This window comes from Mustela putorius, unplaced genomic scaffold (assembly GCF_011764305.1).
Source record: "Mustela putorius furo isolate JIRA1106 unplaced genomic scaffold, ASM1176430v1.1 tig00000580_pilon_pilon_pilon, whole genome shotgun sequence".
Lineage (NCBI taxonomy): Eukaryota > Metazoa > Chordata > Mammalia > Carnivora > Mustelidae > Mustela > Mustela putorius.
The window spans coordinates 9,118,573-9,138,750 of record NW_025421423.1 but is presented as its reverse complement, the minus strand read 5'-3'; the positions used below and the strand labels follow the sequence as shown (position 1 = coordinate 9,138,750).

The 20,178-nt window shown below is 36.4% G+C and overlaps 1 protein-coding gene across 4 annotated transcripts; it reads right to left on the bottom strand.

The window, feature by feature from the left end:
• Positions 1-501: 501 nt before the first annotated feature.
• Positions 502-19,918, bottom strand: NIPSNAP3A (nipsnap homolog 3A). Of its 4 annotated transcripts, none has more exons than XM_004747730.3 (6): positions 19,781-19,918; positions 16,115-16,325; positions 14,154-14,312; positions 12,263-12,412; positions 1,429-1,515; positions 502-1,334 (listed from the first exon to the last, which is right to left on the bottom strand). In XM_004747730.3, the coding sequence occupies exons 1-6, from the start codon at positions 19,838-19,840 to the stop codon at positions 1,258-1,260; spliced, it is 744 nt and encodes a 247-aa protein (XP_004747787.1). In that variant the 5' UTR covers positions 19,841-19,918; the 3' UTR covers positions 502-1,257. The 4 variants fall into 4 exon arrangements, with proteins under 4 accessions (XP_004747787.1, XP_044937579.1, XP_004747788.1 ...); XM_045081644.1 differs by lacking the exon at positions 19,781-19,918 and adding an exon at positions 19,576-19,669; XM_004747731.3 differs by lacking the exon at positions 19,781-19,918 and adding an exon at positions 19,080-19,217.
• Positions 19,919-20,178: the final 260 nt, after the last annotated feature.

Sequence of the window (20,178 nt, the reverse complement as noted above, 5' to 3'; positions counted from 1 at the left end):
TATAAATATAGACTACCATGAGAGCCTGGAAGTACCAAATCTAGATTAAGAATGCTGAGGTACTCAACTAAAATAAAAAAGTTTTTTGGTAGAAAAATCCTAGTACATCTGTGACAGCAATACTAAAGAAAGAAATTCTCCTTGTGGGGTTATTAGAATGCTATTTTCTTGAAGTAACTTAATACTTACAATAAAGACAGAATATTTATTTGTCTAATTTATTTTTTTAGAAGATTTTTTTTATTTATTTGACAGAGAGAGTACAAACAGGGGAAGCAGCAGGGAGAGGGAGAAACAGGCTCCCGCTAAGCGGAGAGCCCAACATGGGGCTCCATCCCAGGACCCTGGGATCATGACCTGAGCCAAAGGCAGACGCTTAACTGACTGAGCCACCCAGACGCCTCAAGACACTGTATGTATTATTATCTCATTACCTTATAGCAACACAGTAGTTCCAGGTAAGAGGATACAAATATAAAACACACAAAAAAAGACTCAGAATGTATTTGAAGGCTTTTATTAGGGCAAACATTTTCATAACCATAAATATCTCATTATCACAGATAGATTGTTCTAGGTATCTTTGTTAAATAGTAATCCAAAGTGAAGTAATAGTAAAATAAATTGTAAATGAAGATATTTCAGCATATAAACCAAGGAGTCTTCAACAGTTTTTAATATGAGGATCTAATAACATTATTTTCCACATAAGTAATTATTAATGTAAAAACCAGAATTAATAGAGATGATACAGATGATACTGTACTTTTCCATAATAAACATGTTTAATATTTTTATGAATCCCATTCAGTATTACAAAATAAATTTTACTGGACAAAAACTTTTAAAATTTCAGAAAAATAGACATGAGAAGGTTGCCAATGTATATAGTTAAAAAATATTATTATAGGCATGGAAATGTGACATAGTCACTTCAACATAAGGAAATGCTATAAAAGCAGAGGGTTGTCAAAACAGAGTACAAGAGATACTCTGAAATAATGAAAAATCAAGATCTTGTAGGAATGACAAGAATTTTTAATGTATGACAGATACTAAAATGCCAAAGGGAAAATGAACAGAACTATTTCCTCATGGTAGTGACAATGGGCAGAGGCAGATTTTAAAAATGCAAGGACATAGCAAATTAACTTACCATCTCCTTCAAATAAAAATGTGAATCTCTTGGGAGAATTTAAGCACCATAGCAGGCACATCTATAACAGTTAGTGAAATGCTTTGTATTTCAATGGAAAACTATTTCAATGGCGAAAATGACATAGGAATCAGAAGCATATTCTGCTGAGACTCAAGGAAGTTAACGCTTTCCCGAACTGGAAAAAAAAATATTCCATAAGAAGGCATATAAAGTTAAAAACTCAATCAAATTTGTTGTATGAATAATTCATGCCTGGAGAAATAGCTTACCAGCTGCCACAACCCTGGGATCCTCATGAGACTGATGTCGCCCAGCTGCACGACTGTCTGCACTCTCGTTCCACCAAAGAACGTGAACTGCAGAAATAAACCAAAAATAGCTTCTAAAGACTGTGGTGTTACCACAAATAAGAAATACCGAAAAATTAATCAGAAATATTAAGTCTTGTTCTTTAAATCAAAATAGTGAGTAACAGAAAGGTAACATTAAGTATGTTAGTAATAAGATTTCAGAGGGGGTCAGAGATTTGGGAGAGAGATTTATAAATTAATTAATCAAACTGGTTTTATAGATGAAGAAACAGAAGGCTGGAAAGGTAAAGTAAATAACACTAAACACACAATTAAGTCTAGAATGAGGCTTCATGACTTCCTAATACATTTTAGTTTATTTAAAAAAGGAAGATTATAAAAATTGTGTTTACTAATGAAAATTTTGATGATATGAAGAAGCAAAATATAAGTAGCATAATTTAACCACCTCGAGAGAACCTCTATTGAAATTTAGCACATTTCCTTTAAACAAATGAGTAAAATCAAATTAGGGTCATACTATATATTACACTTACCCATAGATTCAACAATGCATATTTCCCATGGCAGTAACCTTAATTTTTAATGGCTATGTGAATTCTTCCCTATAGATATAAGAACTTCTTATCCAAACCCCCGACCAATAAGATTAACATTTTATTATTTTTTTTTGAAATATGGAATAAATGTTTTTGTGTATAACATTTTATAAATTTTTAATTATTACAAAGTAAGACATGTTAGCTGTATAGGAAAATGTGGATAAAAAGAGAAAAGAGGAGTCATTTCTATACCACCTAGAAAAACAATGCTTTTGTATTTGCTGTATCTCTTTCCATATTTATGTGTATATACATGTACTTTTATGAATATTTATACACAAACATAAAAGTTTATATATAAATATATGATGTAGATGATACATATATTTTTCTGGATTATATTCATATTACATAAAAATGTTTCTTTATTGTAAACAATACTGACATAAACATTAGAGCAGCATCTACACATGTATCTGTAATAATTACAAAGCTGATAACGACTACTAGTAATATTTCTTGGGTGTTGATTATGTGCCAGACCTGGTTTTAAGCATTTTTCATGTATTACTCATTTAGTCTTCATAATAATTTTAGGTGGTTGATTATTAGTATCATTTTATGGATGAGGAAACTAAGGCACATTGAGGTTAAGTAACTTACCCAGAGTCACAAAGTTATAAGTGGTGAAGCTGGGATTCAAACCCAGGCAGTCTAGATCTGAATATTTTCTTAATATAAACTCCTAAAATTTAAATTGAGAGAACCAAACAGTATATCTTATGTATATAGACATTTATAAATATACAGTGTATATAATATACACTGTCCTCCAGAAATGATGTACCAATTTATACGCAGCATATTACCATTCTCCTAGTACACTAAAAATGGATTAAGATTAAAAAGTGTGTGTAGAGACACAATTTCTTTTTTTTTTTTTTAAGGATTTATTTTAGAACACACATGCATGAATGGGGGAAGGGCAGAAAGTGAAGGAGAGAGAGAATCTCAAGCAGACACCCTGCTAAGTGGCAAGCCCAATTCAGGGTTTAATCTCACAACCCATGAGATCATAACTTGAGCCAAAAATCACAAGTTGGACACCTAACTGACTGAGCCACGCAGGCGCCCCAAGATTACAGTGTGTACACACGTATTTTTAATAACTTAATCCTTGCAAAAATTATACGTGTCCACTATAGTAAATTAGAAATGTTAAAAAACCTTTAATCTCATTATTTAAATATGGCTATATATTTTATGTCATTTCAAATTTCCTTCTTGTATAACTAAACACACCTACATATCCATGCATATTTCCTTAATATTGGCAAAGATGATTAAAAAAATTAAGGTTTTTTGCTCAAGGCAGCCTCAGACTGGCCTCTTCACAACACAGGAACCAAACCCTGCCCGCAACTGGCAAAAAGCACCATTGCAGCAACTGGACTGAAGGCAAATGTGGCTCAGCCACAATAGTACAGTGATGTAACATACATAGGAGTCACTCTGGAAGGGCCAGGTGAACAGGGGATACTGCACTGCAGAGCACTACGTAACTGGTTCTTCATAAGGCCATTACTTGCCTAACACATAGAAACAGACACAGAGAGTTAGACAAAATGAAGACACAGAAGACTATGTCCCAAATCAATCAACAGGACAAAATCCAGTCAGAGAACAAATGAAACAGAAGCTACATACCTGATAGAGAATTTAAATTATGCTCATAAATATACTCACTGGACTTGAGAAAATATCTCAGTGAGACCCACAAAAAAGAGACTATATAATATATTAGAGGAATAATATTAGGGACCAATAAACTGGAAGACTATAATGAAAAACAATCAAGCTGAATAGGAGAACAAGAAAAGATTAATTAAAAAAATGAGAAGAGGTTAAGGGAACTCAGTGACACGGTAAAGTGTGATAACATTCCCATTATAGGGATCCCAGAGAAAAGAGACAAAAGAGCCAGCAAATTTATTTGAAGAAATAATAGCTGAAAACTGGAGATTCAGGAGGCACAGAGAATGTCTAACAAAATCATCTCAAGGAGGTCCACACCAAAACACTAATTAAAATGGCAAAAAGTACTGAAAAAGAAAAATTCAAAAGCAGCAAAGAAAACAGTTATATGTAAGGGAAATTCCATAAGGTTGTATCAACTGATTGTACAGCAGAAACTTGGCAGATGAGAAGCAAATGGCACGATGTATTCAAAGTGCTGAAAGGGAAAAACCTGCCACTGAGAAAACTCTATGCAGCAAGACTATCATTGAGAACAGAAGGAGAGAGAAAGAGTTTCTCAGATGAATCAAAGTTAGAAGAGTTCACCATCAGTAAACCAGCCTTACCAGTAATGTTAAAGTGGATTCTTTGAATGGAAAGGGAAGACTGTAAACAGAAGTAAGAAAAGGAGGAGAGGAAAAAAATTTCAGAGGTATGTATAAACTTAATAAAAGTAACAGATTAATCACTTATAAAACCAGTATGGAGGTTAGAGACAAAGCAGTAAAATAAGGTGTATCTATAAAAATCAAGTCAAGGGATTCACAAAGAAATGTAAAGTATGACACCATATACCTAAAACATAGAGGGCAGAGGAGTAAAGATTTAGTGCTTTAAAATGGGTTCAAGCTTAAGTGACCATCAACCTAATATAGACTGTTATATTTAAACCTAACGGTGACCACAAGTCAAAAACTGGGATACACAAAAAATAAAGAGAAAGGAATCCAAGTATATCACTAAAGAAAGCCGCCTAACCACAAGTGAAGAGAGAAGGAATAGAGAATAAAAAATTAAAAAAAAAAAAAAAGAACAAATTACAAAATGGCAGTAAGTACATACCTATCAATAATTACTTCGAATGTAAATGGACTAGATACTCTAATCTAGGTGACTGAATGGATAAAAAAGCAAGACATCTATATGCTGCCTACAAGAGACTCAGTTCAGACCTAAAGACACCAGCACAAGCAGACTGAAAGCGAAGGGATGGGAAAACATTTATCATGCAAATGAAAAGCTGGGAGAGCAACAAATAGAATTGGAAACAGTGTAATGAGACATTAAAGAAAGACTCTACATACTCACAAAGGGAACAATCTCAAAAGAATATGTAACAATTGTAAATACGTACCTAACATGGGAGCATCCAAATGCATGAAGCAGCTATTAACATAAAGGAAGTAATCAATAGTAATACAAAAATAATAGAGGACTTTTACACCCACTTACATCAATGGATAGATCATCCAAACAGAAAATCAACAAGGAAGCAGTGGCTTTGAATGACAAATTAGATAAGATGAATTAAAGGTATATTTAGAATATCCCCATCCTAAAACAGTGGAATACACATTCTTTTAAGTGCACATGAAACATTCTCCAGAATACATCGCATGTTAGGCCACAAAAAAGTCTCAATAAATTAAAAAAGCCCGAAGTTATACCATACATCTTCCCAACTACAATGCTATGAAACTAGAAATCACAAGGAGAAATTCTGGAAAGACCACAAATATAACTGAGGTTATAACATAGTCATAAACAATGAATCCGTCACCACGAAATCAAAGTGGAAATCAAAAAATACCAGAGACGAATGAAAATGAAAACACAGTGTCCAAAATCTTTAGGATGGAGCAAAAGCTGTTCCAGGAGGGAAGTTTTTAGTAATACAGATCTACCTCAAGATGCAAGAAAAATATCAAACACCTGAACCTTACCCTGAAAGAAGCTAGAAGAAAAGGAACAAACAAAACCAAAACCAGAAGAAGGAAATAAAAGAGCAAAGAAATAGAAACAAACAAACAAAAATAGAACATATCAATGAACCAGGACTAGTTCTTTGAAAGATCAAATTGATAAACCTTTACTCAGACTGTTCAGAAATAGAGAGCAAGTATTAAATAAAATCAGGAATAAAAGAGGAGAAATAACAACCAGCATCACAGAAATACAAAGAATTAGAGAATATTATGAAAAATTATATGCCAACAGATTGGACAACCTAGAAGAAATGGATAAATTCCTAGAAACATAAAACTTCCTAAAAGTGAATCAGGAAGAAACAGAAAATTTAAATAGACTGTGTAAGTGATGTAATTCAAACACTGATAAAAAAACTCCCCAAAAGTCCAGAATCAGATGGCTTCACAGGTGAATTCTACCAAACATTTAAAGAAGAGTTAATGCCTATTCTTCTCATACTATTCAAAACAACAGAAGAGGAAGGGAAGCTTCCAAATTCATTCTATGAAGCCAGCATTACCCTGACAACAAAACTAGATGAAGACATTACAAAAAAGAGACCTACAGGCCAGTATCTCTGATGAACTTAGATGCAAAAATTTACAACAAAATATGAGCAAACTGAATCTAACAATACATTAAAAAAAATCATTCACCATAATCAAGTGGGATTTATTCCCAAGATGCAAAGGTAGTTCAATATTTGCAAAGCAATCAACATGATACATCACATCAATAAGAGGATAAAAACCGTATGATCATTTCAGTAGATGTAGAAAAAGCATTTGACAAAGTGTAACATCCATTCATGATAAAAAAACCCTCAACAAAGTGGGTTTAGAGGGAACATATCTCAATATAATAAATGCCGTATGTGAAAAACCCTATGCTAACATCATACATCATACTCAATATGAAAAATAGAGCTTTTCCTCTGCATTCAAGAACGAGGTAAGAATGTCTACTCTCAACAATTTTATTCAACATAGTATTGGAAGTCCTAGCCACAGGAGTCAGACAACAGAAATAAATTAAAGGTATCTAAATTGGTAAAGAAGAAGCAAAACTATTTGCAGATGGCATGATACTATATATAGAAAACCCTAAAAACTCCACCAAATATTACTAGAACTGGTAAATGAATTCAGTAAAGCTGTAGTATACAAAATCAACATACAGAATCTGTTGCACTTCTATATACAAATAAGTAGCAGAGAGAGAAATTAAGAAAACAATCCCATTTACAATTGCATCAAAAATAAATATCTAGGAATAAACTTAACCAAGGAGGTGAAAGACCTGTATTCTGAAAACTATGAATCACTGATCAAAGAAGATGACACAAACAAATGGAAAGACGTTCCATGCTCATGGGTTGGGAGAACCAATATTGTTAAAATGTCCATATTGCCCAAAGCAGTCTACAGATTTAATGCAACCCCATCAAAATACCAACACCATTTTTCACAGAACTAGAATAAATAATTCTAAAATTTATATGGAAGCATAAAAGACCCTCAATAACCAAAGTAATCTTGAAAAAGAACAAAAAAACTGGAGGCATCATAGTCCCAAATTTCAAGATACACTACAAATCTGTAGTAGGTACCAGCACAAAAATAGATGCATAGATCCATAGATCAATGGAACAGAATAGGGAGCCCGGAAATAAACTGATTATCTATATGGTCAATTAATTTTCAGCAAAGGAAGCATAAGAAAAAGTCTCTTCAATTAATGGCGCTGGGAAAACTGGCCAGCTACATGCAAAAGAATGAAACTGGACCACTTTCTTTCACTATACACAAAAATAAACTCAAAATGGATTAAAGACCAGAGGCATCTGGGTAGCTCAGCCAGTTAAGTGGCTACCTTTGGCTCATGTGATCCTAGGGTCCTGGGATCAAGCCAAATATAGGGTTCCCTACTCTGGGGAACCTGTTTCTGCCTCTGCCTCCTGCTCATTCTCTCTCTCTCTTGCTTGCCCGCTCTCACTCTCTCTCTCTCTCTCTCTCTCTCTGTCTTAAATAAATAAATAAAATCTTTTAAAAAGTGGATTAAAGACCTTAATGTGAGACCTAAATAAAACCTTAACTCCTAGAAAAGAACATAGGCAGTAATTTCTCTGACATTAGCCATAGCAACATCTTTCTCGATATGACTCCTACGGCAAGGGAAACAGCAGAAATAAACTACTGGGGCTACATCAAAATAAAAAGCTTCTGGGGTACTTGAGTGGCTCAGTTGGTTAAATGTCTGCCTTTGGCTCAAGTCATGATCCTAGAGTCCTGAGATCAAGACCCATGTCAGGCTCCCTGCTCAGCAGGGAGTCTGCTTCTCCCTCTCCCTCTGCCTCTCCCCTGGTTTATGTACACTCTCTCTTATTCTCAAAATCTTTTAAAAATTAAAAAAAAAAAAAAGCTTCTGTACAGCAGAAGAAACCATCATCAATACTAAAAGACAACTTACTAAATGAGAGAAGATATTTGTAAATGATGATCTCATAGGGAGTTAATACCCAAGATATATAAAGAACCTATACAACTTAAGACCCAAAAAACAAATAATCCAATTAAAAAATGGGCAGAAGACACGAGTAGACATTTCTCCAAACAAGGCATACAGACGGCTAACAGACACATTGAAAGATGCTCAATATCCCTCATCATCATCAAAACAAATCTAAATCACAATGAGGTATCACCTCAAATCTGTTAGAATGACTAAAATAAAAACACATGAAACAGCAAGTGTTGGCAAGGATGTGGAGAAAAAAGGAACCACCGTGTGCTGCTGAGAAAAAAGGAACCCTCATGTGCTGTTGGTTGGAATGCACGCTGGTGCAGCCATTGTGGAAAACAGTATGGAGGTTCCACAGAAAATTAAAAATAGAATTAACATAGGATCCAGTAATTCCACTACTGGATAGTTACACATATAATATGAAAATATGAATTTGAAAAGATACATGTACCCAGGTGTTTACTGCAGCATTAATTACAGTAGTCAAGATATGGAAGCAACCCTAGTTCCACTGATAGATGAATGGATAAAGAAGTTGTGATATCTATTCATCTATCTAACCATCCCTCCATCCATCCATCTATCTAATGGATTATTAGTGAACCATAAAAAGAATGAAATCTTGCCATCTGTAACACAAGGATGGATATAATGCTAATGGATATAATATTAAATGAAATAAATCAATCTGGGAAAGAAATACCATTATGATTTCACTTATAATGTAATTTAAGAAAATAAACAGAAAAAAAAGAGGACCAAAAAACCCCCTGACTCTTAAATATAAAGAACTCTTGTTGCCAGAGGGGAGGTGGGTGGAAGAGTGGGTGAAATAGGTGAAGGGAATTAAGAGTACACTTACCATGAGGAGTACTGAGTAATGTATAGAATTACTGAAACACTGTATTGTACACCTGAAACTAATGTAACATTGTTTGTTACTTACACTGAAATTAAAAAAATAAATGAAAAATTAAAAAATGTGAAATACAAACAGATAAGCCTTTTATTTATATTGCCAATTTTTTTGAGGGAAGAGGAAGCAGATATGAACCCTACAAGTTTAACCGATTTTTCTCTAACCTGTCTAATACTGTATCTATATAATATATCCTTATTAGGTAAAAACTGACATCTCATTATTGTTTTAATCTGAATCTTCTTTAATATATTTTTAGTAGTCATCTGTGTCTACCTTTGTAGAAGTATGTACGTATGTATGTATGTATATATTTATTTTTTCCTTTTTTATTTTATTTAAGGTATTTTGGGAGGCACAAAATTTGAGCTTTATATAATAAAATCATTCTTTTTTAAAGATTTTATTATTTATTTGACAGAGATCACAAGTAGGCAGAGAGGTAGGCAAAGAGAAGGGGAAGTAGGCTCCCTGCCAAGCAGAGAGCCCGATGTGGGGCTTGATCCCAGGACCCTGGGATCATGACCTGAATAGAAGGCAGAGGCTTTAACCCACTGAGCCACCCAGGCACCCCATAAAATGATTCTTTTAAAATAAAATTATTCTTTTTTCCCTTCATAGTTTCTTAATATGCTTTTTTGCTTAGAAATACTGTTTCCATATACATTATTAAATAAATTCACTGGTATTTTGTTTTAATAATTGTATGAATTCAATTTTTTAATTGAAATCCATAATGTATCTTGATTTTATTTTAGCATATGGTATGAGACAGGCATCTGATATTTTTTTCTCCTCTTCATATATTTTCCACCTTGACTATACATCTATAACACATGTATTAGAAGTTGACTTTATGAGCAATGATTAGGTTCAGTTTTGGATATGTTAGGTTTTGAGATGCCTGTTGGACATAAAATGGAGAAGATGAAGAGGCAACCGGATATTGTAAGTCTTTCAAATATTTATTAGCTATTCTTAGTCATTTATCCTTTCAGGTAAACTTTATAAACATTTTTCAGAGTTTGCCACCAAGAAAACTCTCTGAAATTCTGATTGGAGTATCTTTCAAGTTTAAAAAAATTAAATACCTCAGGGGCATCTGGGTGCTCAGTGGGGTAAGCCTCTGGCTTTGGCTCAAGTCATGATCTCAGGGTCCTGGGATCAAGCCCTGCATCTAGCTCTCTGCTCAGCCAGGGAGCCTGCTTCCCCTCTCTCTTTGCCTGCCTCTCTGCCTACTTGTGATCTCTCTCACTCTGTCAAATAAATAAAATCTTTAAAATATAAATATATATATATATAAAATAAAAAATAAAAAATCTTAAATAGATATTAAATTAGTAAACCATATGCTTGTATAAATATATATATATAAATATATATATATTTATATATATATATATAAATATATATATATAAATAAAAAATATATATACCTAAATAGTAGAATATGGATAATTTTTTTTCTTTGGGCTTATCCATGTTTTCAGTATTTATAATAACTACATAACTACATGTTGCTTTTTCACCCATAAACAATCTTTCTACCCCAAGTAATGCTATTTATATAAAAAAAAAAATCCCAGGAGCATCTGACTGGTGCAGTTAAGTGTCTGACTCTCAGTTTCAGCTCAGGTCACGATATCAGGGTCTTGAGATTGAGCCCTTCATTGGGTGCCACACTCAGTGTGGAGTCTGCTTAAGACCCTCTCTCCCTCTACCCTGCCCCCCGCTCTCCCTCATGTGCATGTGTGCTCTCTCTAAAAATAAATAAATTTTTAAAAAAGATTTTATTTATTTATTTGACAGAGAGAGCTCATAAATAGGCATAGAGACAGGCAGAGAGAGATGGGAAAGTAGGATCCCCGCTGAGCAGAAAGCCCCATGTGGGCCTCGATCCCAGGACCCCGGGATCATGACCTGAGTTGAAGGCAGAGGCTTAACCCACTGAGCCACCCAGGTGCCCAGTTTAAAAAAAAAAAAAAAATTACAAGAAGCATAACCTTGAAGTTACAAGAGAAATAAAATTTTAGAGATGTAATATATAAAATGATGACTACCAGTTAACAATTCTATATTGTGTGTGTGTGTGTGTGTGTGTGTGTATATATATATATATATATATTAAAGATTTTATTTATTTATTTATTTGGGAGAGAGAGAGAAAGAGAGAAAGAGAGAACATGAGAGGAGAGAGGTCAGTGGGAGAAGCAGACTCCCTGCTGAGCAGGGAGCCTGATGTGGGGCTTGTTCCCAGGACTCCAGGATCATGACCTGAGCCGAAGGCAGTCACTTAACCAACTGAGCCACCTAGGCACCCAATTCTATACTGTATATGTAAAAGCTAAGAGTCGATCTTAAAACGTTCTCATCATAAGGAGAAACAATTTGTAACTCTGACGTGATGGATGTTAACTTACTGTGATGATCACTTCACAACATATATTAAATCATTATGTGCATACCCTAAACTTATATGTCAATTATATCTCAATAAAACTGGGGAAAAAAGGAAAAAAAATCACTGAAAGTACATTCAGAGGAAAATAAAGTGATAAAAGAAATAGGTGACCCTTTCAGGTTCCTTCCAGTATTTAAAACTTTATCATTTTGATATATCAGGGAAAAGAACAGTATTTTAAAAAAAAAATTATAAGGTGAAAAACATTCTAAATAAGATGTAAAACAGGGCGCCTTGGTGGCTCAGTGGGTTAAAGTCTCTGCCTTCAGCTCAGGTCATGATCCCAGGGTCCTGGGATCAAGCCCCACATTGGGCTCTCTGCTCCATGGGGAGCCTGCTTCCTCCTCTCTCTCTGCCTGCCTCTCTGCCTACTTGTAATCTCTGTCTGTCAAATAAATAAAATCTTAAAAAAAAAAAGATGTAAAACAACTTTGCTCAACCCTTAAAATTACAAAACTAAAACTTGGGCAATAAAAAGCAAAATATACTCCATAATGAGAACAGAGAAAAACTGACCAAAGGAACTTAATGTGGATCACTCATATATTTTGCAATTTCAAAAGAAGAAATGGACAACTGTACCTCTGTTGAGCACTCCATATTCTGCATGGAACACTCCAACTAGTTTTGTGTAACCTCGGTTGATGTGAGCATGAACTGCCCTTTTAAATGAGTCACCCCATAGAGCTGGCCCACCAGGTTTCATCTGAAAAGTAGCTAGTTCATAGATCCCTAGAACAGGGAGAAAAATAATTATTTTATAGAACACATACAAGCAATTTCTAATCATGTTCAGTTTGGTTCCAGTGGAAGGCTATCTACATCTATAGATTCTGAGAATCATACCTGCATACCTATAGGCATATTTACTAATAATCTGCATTGTTCTTCTTTGCTTTTATGTTTAGAAAGTCCTTGTCCTAGTTTAAGAGTCAGTCATTAAACTTATCATACATAACAAACAAGAATGGTTGGAATCTGTAGTTCAGATATTATCTATTTTTAATCTATAAAATTTGTCAAAAGTTATTAAGAATTTATAATGTAGTAGTATTTTTTAGTTGTCTGAGTCTATAGTTTTACAAAAAAATGAAGTATTTCTAGTGTCTTATAGTTCCATTCTTCTTACCAGTTTCTATTAACTTAACTCTCTATATAATTTCCTCTGTAAGATTCCATTTCCAACAGGAACAGCAAGCAAATAATATACGTAAAGTGACAGTCTCTGAGTTTTTTTTTTTTTTTTAAGATTTTATTTATTTATTTGACAGAGATCACAAGCAGGCAGAGAGGCAGTCAGAGAGACAGAGAGGGCAAAGCAGGTTCCCTGCTGAGCAGAGAACCCGATGCGGGGCTCGATCCCAGGACCCTGGAGGGCTCGATCCCAAAACCCTGTGATCATGACCTGAGCTGAAGACAGAGGCTTTAACCCACTGAGCCACCCAGGCACCCCGGTCTCTGAGTTCTGAGGAAAAAAATAATCTAAAGGAGATGGGTTTTATTATTCCTAAATATCCAGGTAAATACTTGAAAAGCATTTTACCTTCTGGATGAAATACAGACCAGGTGAAGAGAAGGAAACCAGGGGACAAGTAGATTTAGAAAATACAAGAAAAACATACACAAGTTACTGAAGAATCATGAATAACATAGAGGAAAAGAACTAAGATTTGATACTGTTTGAGAAGCCAACTAATTCATTTAGTTAGTGCTGAAAGCTGAGGGGGAGCTATGAAAATAAATTTCCAAATAAGATTTTTCAAATCTCTTATAATCTAAAATGCACTACAAAGTTGGGAATATTGGGGGAAATAAAACAACACTTAAATTAGTTTCTTCTTTTGCTAATCTGACCTTTGTTTAAAACTGGATTGAAGTAATAATTTCTTTAAGTCAGCAAGAAGTGAAATCAGCAAGAAGACAAATCTTTAGGAATTACTTTCAAACTGAGAAATAAGAAAGAGGAAGACACGAGAGTTAGACTAGAGTAATACAGCTTGGTAGTTCCAGTTAATTCATTCCCCTAGTCAATTTAATAAGCAGATATATACTTAAGATTTAAAATTAGTTGTCATTTATGGAAAAATACTTTTATATTTAAAAGTTTGTATTATTTTAAAATTATGACAGAGTATCACATCACATACTATCCCTCACCTACCCACAGATGTATTCTCTGCTCCCAAGGCCCAACTTCTCAACCTTTACTGACCATGTCAACTGTTTCTATCATATAGCTAAGCTTTAAGAATCAATAAGATACCAATATGGAAAAACACTTCATTATTTAATGGTCATTTTAAAAAAAAAAGGTAAGCTAAGAGCACCAATTTATTTTTACCTGAACAAGCAACATATGTTCTATATTAAACAAAGATTAACTTCTTTTCTAGTAGAACTTGAGTTTTTATAGCTTAAAATCTTCAATGATTTCTCTGTCAGAATTCAAAGTGACTAAGAGGGGAGGACTTACCTTCTTTTGGAGGCTTTTCTAGTTTGCACCATGGCACCAGATAAGTAATCTCACTCTCTTGTATATCAATAAGAGCCAAATTGGGAATGAGATATTGTTCTTGCCATTCCTTATCTTTGGCCAATGCTTTCCGAACTTGAGTCCGATGAGCAAAATTATCTATGGGAAAAGGAGTAAGAAAACCAAAAATTATTAATTTAAAATCACCTGTACTTTTTCTGGGTTTCATTCAATTCAACAAGTGTTCATCAGGGGCACAGAAGGACATTGTATTGTATCACTGGAGATAACATACAGATGTGACATCTGTTCCCAAGTTTCTCATGGCCTGAAAGGGCAGTAGAAATGTAAACAGCTAATGATAATGTCATACTGTGGGCTCTGCAGGCTCTACCATTTAGTAGGCAGCTGTGTGACTTAGGTTAAGTTATGAAATCTTTCTGTGCCTATTTCTTACTCTGTAAAATGGGGATAATGATATAGTATCTCCCCCTAGGACTGTTTAGATTAAATGAATTAGTACACAAGAGGAGCTTACCACAGTGTTGGGACCTTGTTAGAACTTGGTATACATTAACTAGTTTTATTAATTGAAGGCATTTAAATTATAGCAGCAGTTTAGAGTATTTTTCTGTGGTAGTGATGAGGGGTGATCAGGTCAAGATGTACCTTGAATTACATTTGAGGTAAATGAAATTAAGATGAACTTTGACAGCTACTGCTTTGATCTAAGTTTCCAAAGGAATAGGGCTGTTTCTCTGCCATTCCCTCTTTTTACTTAGTACTATTTCTCTTCTTTTTGTTTCCCAAACAACTACATATTTTTGCTAACTTATGGACCCAGTACTACATTTAACAATTAGGGCTTCATAAAACTAATGGCAAAATAGTTTTCTATGGTTCATGCTTAGGATAAAGAATAATATCTATCTTAGAGCTTAAGTAAATTTTATGAGGATTGCACTAGCAGATTTTTGTGTTTTTGTTTTGTTTTGTTTTTTTTTTGTTTTTAACTGGGATATAATTCAACTGGTGGTGCATTAAAGCATAAATTGTGTTTTAATGGGGTTTGTTTTACTACAATTGGGGAAAAACCTCTAAACTATGGACCTACTAAGTATAGAATGAGCACTTTTCACATTAAAGTATTTTATGACTATTAACTTTGGACACTGATGACCAAATACTAAATGAAATTATCAAAAGTTTTTTTGGATATTATGATGTACTACTGTGGACTTCAGAAAGATTAGACAATGGAGTAACAAACATTCTGGGGATTCCATCAACCATACTCCTTCCTCTACTAAACCAGAGGTGGATCAGCTTCAATATGAGAAGAACTCTAATTCCTTTTCTTTTACTTCCCTAAACTAGTAAAATGACAGTGAATAGAAATAAAACTGTGTATACAAATAAAACTGTTCCCAAACCTAACAGATTTATTATATCTTACAGAAGGCTGAGGGCTTCAAAGTTTACTATTACCTCCTATTCTATTTCACTAGAGCCCCCAGGCATTTGAATGATTTGTTAAAACACTGATTTCCAGCTATAACTTCAATTAAAAAAAAATTCTATTTTCGTTTTATGATCTTAAACCACCTGGGTTCTTGAAATCACTGCTTTAAATTTTTCATAAACCATCTTTACAATAATCTATTCTTAACTTTTCTTAAGAATTAAAGTGTGGTTCATAATTTTATGACTTGAAATCTGAGATGCCATTTTCTTACTTTCACATTCTCATATGGCAATGGAAGTTTCCAGCAATGGGTTACAATAGGTATACCACTGGGAGGCACAATCACTGAATTTATTTTTTGGTACTGCTATTTAAAAGTTTTACTTCACCTGTATGTATTTATAGCAATATAGATTCAAGAACTAAGTAGCTAAGTCACGGGTAACATCTAACGGAATGAAAATCTGTACTGAATACTTAAGCTGATGACTCATACCATACTTCCAAATATGAAACACTTTATTCATTCTGCCTCCAAATTCTACACTCCAGTATCCAACCAATTCAGAATGAGCTGTCCGAAGATGAATGTTTTTCTTAGTATTTTCCAGGAACTCATTCATCTTTGAGGGCTTAAGATAATAGGTACGAAATTCATAGACTGTTCCATCGTATTGCCTGGGGCCTGTAGCAAAGGATGAGCACACCTGAAGAAAGATAAGGCAAATTTAAATATTTTGGGAAGGTACGGTTGTAATACTATGCCACAACCAAATCTGAGTCTGGAAACAAGGGACACTCAGTAGACTCACAATCTGTATTTCTGTGGTCCTTTCTCCATAGATAATTTGTTTAGAGAGGTATCAGTAAACTACTTTTAAGTATTCCCAATATATAGCTACTATCTGCTTGTAGGTGGTCTACCTCTAGTTGCTTTTTCATGAGAAGTTTCTTCTAAGAATCCACTGGGGCCATTTCTTTACCCCAAAATTATAATTAGGATCATAATAAGTTTTGCAAATAGTTTAAATTATCCCTTATTTAGTCAGTATTGCATCTTTAATCAACAGTATATGTTTATGTTAAGAATTAAGCATTTAAAACAATTTTATAAATATATAGTATTTTGGCTGGCACAAGGGAAATGTATTTACTAGCAGAACATGTTTTCTCCTTTTCCTTTGCTTTCCTTTCTCCTTCCTTTCGTTTCTCTTTCCCTTCCCTTCCTCCTTTCCTTTCCTTCTTTCCTCCCTCCCTCCCTTTCTTTCTACAATGGAAATTGCTGGTCAAGTCAAGGTATTTCCTAAATCTAATGAAGTAGACCACTGGTCAAAAAACAGGATAGAGGGGCACCTGGGTGGCTCAGCTGGTTGAGTGCCAAATTCTTGATTGCCACTGAAATAGTGATTTAACGGTTGTGAGATCCCTGCCTCCAGCTCTGAGCTGAGCATGGAGCCTGCTTAAAGTTCTCACTCTCCCTCTCCATCTGCCTCTCCCACTGTGCTCTCTCTCTCTTAAAAAAAAAAAAAAAAAAAAAGGCGAGGGGACCGTCTGGGTGGTTAAAGCCTCTGCCTTCAGCTCAGGCCATGATCCCAGGGTACTGGGATCAAGCCCCACCCATACTGGGCTGTCTGCTCAGCAGGGAGCCTGCTTCCTCCTCTCTCTGCCTACTTGTGATCTCTGTCAAATAAATAAAATCTTAAAAAAAAAAAGGATAGGAATTTAGTAGGAATTTAACTAATGTAACAGTAAACTGTGGCCTATCCAATTGCATTGTAATACAGAATGTGTAAAGCTAGTAAAGGAAAAAAGTCGGAGTCACAATTGTCTGATTCATTGTTTTTTTTTTTAATTTAAAAGAGATTTTATTTATCCATTTATCTGAGACAGAGTTCATATGAGCAAGGGGTGGGGGATGTGGGTGGGCGTGGGGGTGGGGAGGAGCAGAGGGAGAGGGATAAGCAGACTCTGCTAAGGGAGGAAGCTCCTCCCTTAGCTGCGTCTCAGGACCCTGAGATCACGACCTGACCTGAGTTGAAACCAAGAGTTGGACACTTTACCTTCCTGAGCCACCCAGGTACTCCTGAGTCGTTTTTCATTATAGATGCAGTCTAAAGAAAGGTATTTAACCCACCCAGTTATACCATGTTAATGGAAATACTTTTTAAGAACCATTAGTTCCTTTTCTAATAGTCCTTTATTCACTCTGTAAATTTCTGATTTGGTTCTCTGAGTGAACTGAACTTTCAGTGGGAAATGCTTTTCCAGAAATTATCCTCTTTGTGTTTATATGTGTGTATATAAACACAGATATATGTAAACACAGACACACTCATATGGTATTCTAATTTACGAATTCATCTTACATAAATTTGGTTAGCATGTGCACATTTCCTAAAGCTGATTACATCAGCATAATCTATTATGATAGTTTTCATACCTATAAAGCTACAGATGAATTTTGGGCTTATGCTGACTACCTGGTACAACAATCAAAAGCAGTTGGCTTCTTTCTCTGACATATATGTATATATGTGATCTATCTATCTATCTATCTATATGTTTTACAACGCACAATGGTATTTTACTTGTGTATAAGGCTGAATTATAGTAAGTTATTTTGAGTTCATACCATTCATGTCTATGATGAATTATATTCTTATTGTCTGATTGACATTTGCCATCAAAAACAATGGCAGCTGCTGCTAGGTTTGACAGACATTCTTTTTTGTGCCGTTTTACTAATCTAATAACAAAGCTATGCAAATGAAAACTGCTTAATATTTATAGCTTAAAAATATAAATAAAATATAAATGTATCAAAACTAGGCCAATGGGGTACTTGAAACAACTGCTTTTGAATTTTTTTATGGACCTTGTATTTGGAGAACAAAATAAGTGACCACAGGCGCACATTTTTTATTATCTTCTGCGGAAGAGTACAATAGGAAAGCTCAGGGAGAGGTTAACAGCAATGAAGCAATGAGATGTGTATGTGTGTGGGAAGAGGTACGGCGATCTTTGTTGAGGGTAACTGTGCAGCCACAATATAGGACCCGTATGCTAGGGAAGGAAACATGAATGCTTCAGGCCCCCTAATCTCCAAAGAAAGGCTCATTTTCCACAGCACTGACTTCCAATTCACTTAACCACTGGCTGACATTTAATAAAGTCAAAGTTCAGAATAAAGTTTTCCGGAATAACTCTGCCCTGCCCCAGTAGAGTGAGAATCAGGAAACATTAAAGACTGGATTGCTAATCTTGGGTGAACAGGCCATCGTTGGTTCCTCGGTCTTCAGCAGACCGTCTGTCTCTAGAGTAGGTTCATCCCCTTCTGCTTGTCCCCTTCGAGAAAAGTACAAGCCTAAGTGTCAGAGGGGAAAAACAAAAGAACCCTGCAGATGTGCAGAATAGGCCAAGTCCCGACAGTTAAGGCTGAATCACAAGAATCTATTACGTACGTTTCTCATCTACGGTTAAGTGAGGTCATCATCATGTTTGCTACGAGGTTCCTGGCCCCGTCTGGCTAAGACACCCCCGCAAGAGGCAGTGGGCTGGACGTTCCACCACCGGCACCTTGGCCCTCCTCTTCAAGGTTCTCTGCAAAACGCTTGGAAGTTTTGTTTAAACTGCGAGGGGGGCGGGGCGGTTCTTTTGCCCCTGGTATGGTTGGCCTAGTTTGCATCTACCTTCTGTCTGCAGGGGGCGGTGGCTTGTCAAACGACAAACGACAAAATCAGTAGGGAAGTTTCGACCAGCAAGCAAAGCACCAGGCACTGGTCCCAAAGCAGCAAACGCAGCAGCCTGAGCTTCAGGGGTGTCCTCAGGGCCGCCTGGCACCTAGGCCGGAAAAACCCTGTTCGCGGTTAGTCGCGAATTGGCCGGGAGGCGACACTGGCCACCGGACCATCCCCCAACCGCGCGCCGCCTGCTCCCGCGCGTCCCGGGACGCCCCACCTGCGGGATCTGGGACCGGCACTAGAACTTCCGCGGCGGTTCCACGCCCGCAATCTGCACCGACGAACCGGATGGCCGCATGCGCGGCTCTCGCAAGCCTGGGCGAGCAAAATTGGGCAACGCATGCGCGTGGCCGCTAGTTCCCCCGCTAACGCCCGCTCCCCTCCCCCAAGGAGCGGCTTGGGCTCGTCGGGGCGGCGGGTACCTGAGGCGCGAGCGTCCGCGCAGCCAGAGCCCTAGTCAGGCCGCTTCGGAGGACGAGCATGGCGGGGCTTCGGGCGCTGGGAAGGACAGCCAGCCGGTACTCTTTCTTAGATTCTTCCTGTTAAGACGTACCCGCCTGGAGACGCGCAGCGACTAGACTACTGGCGGACGCAGACGGGGGCGGGAATCGGCGGCTTCAGCTCCGCCCCTGGTGCCGGAGGCGCGGGCACCGCCCCGAAGGCTCGAGTGCTCCGTGGCCCGGCGCCGGGCGCCTCCGGAAGGCACGTGCCCTTTGGTCCTTGGCTTGTTCCCTCAGACTCTCTTACCCCAGCGTCAGAGGGCGCGTTAGGATTGTGTGAAGGCGGAGACGGTTTCTGTTCCACCTCTCTGAGCCCATCA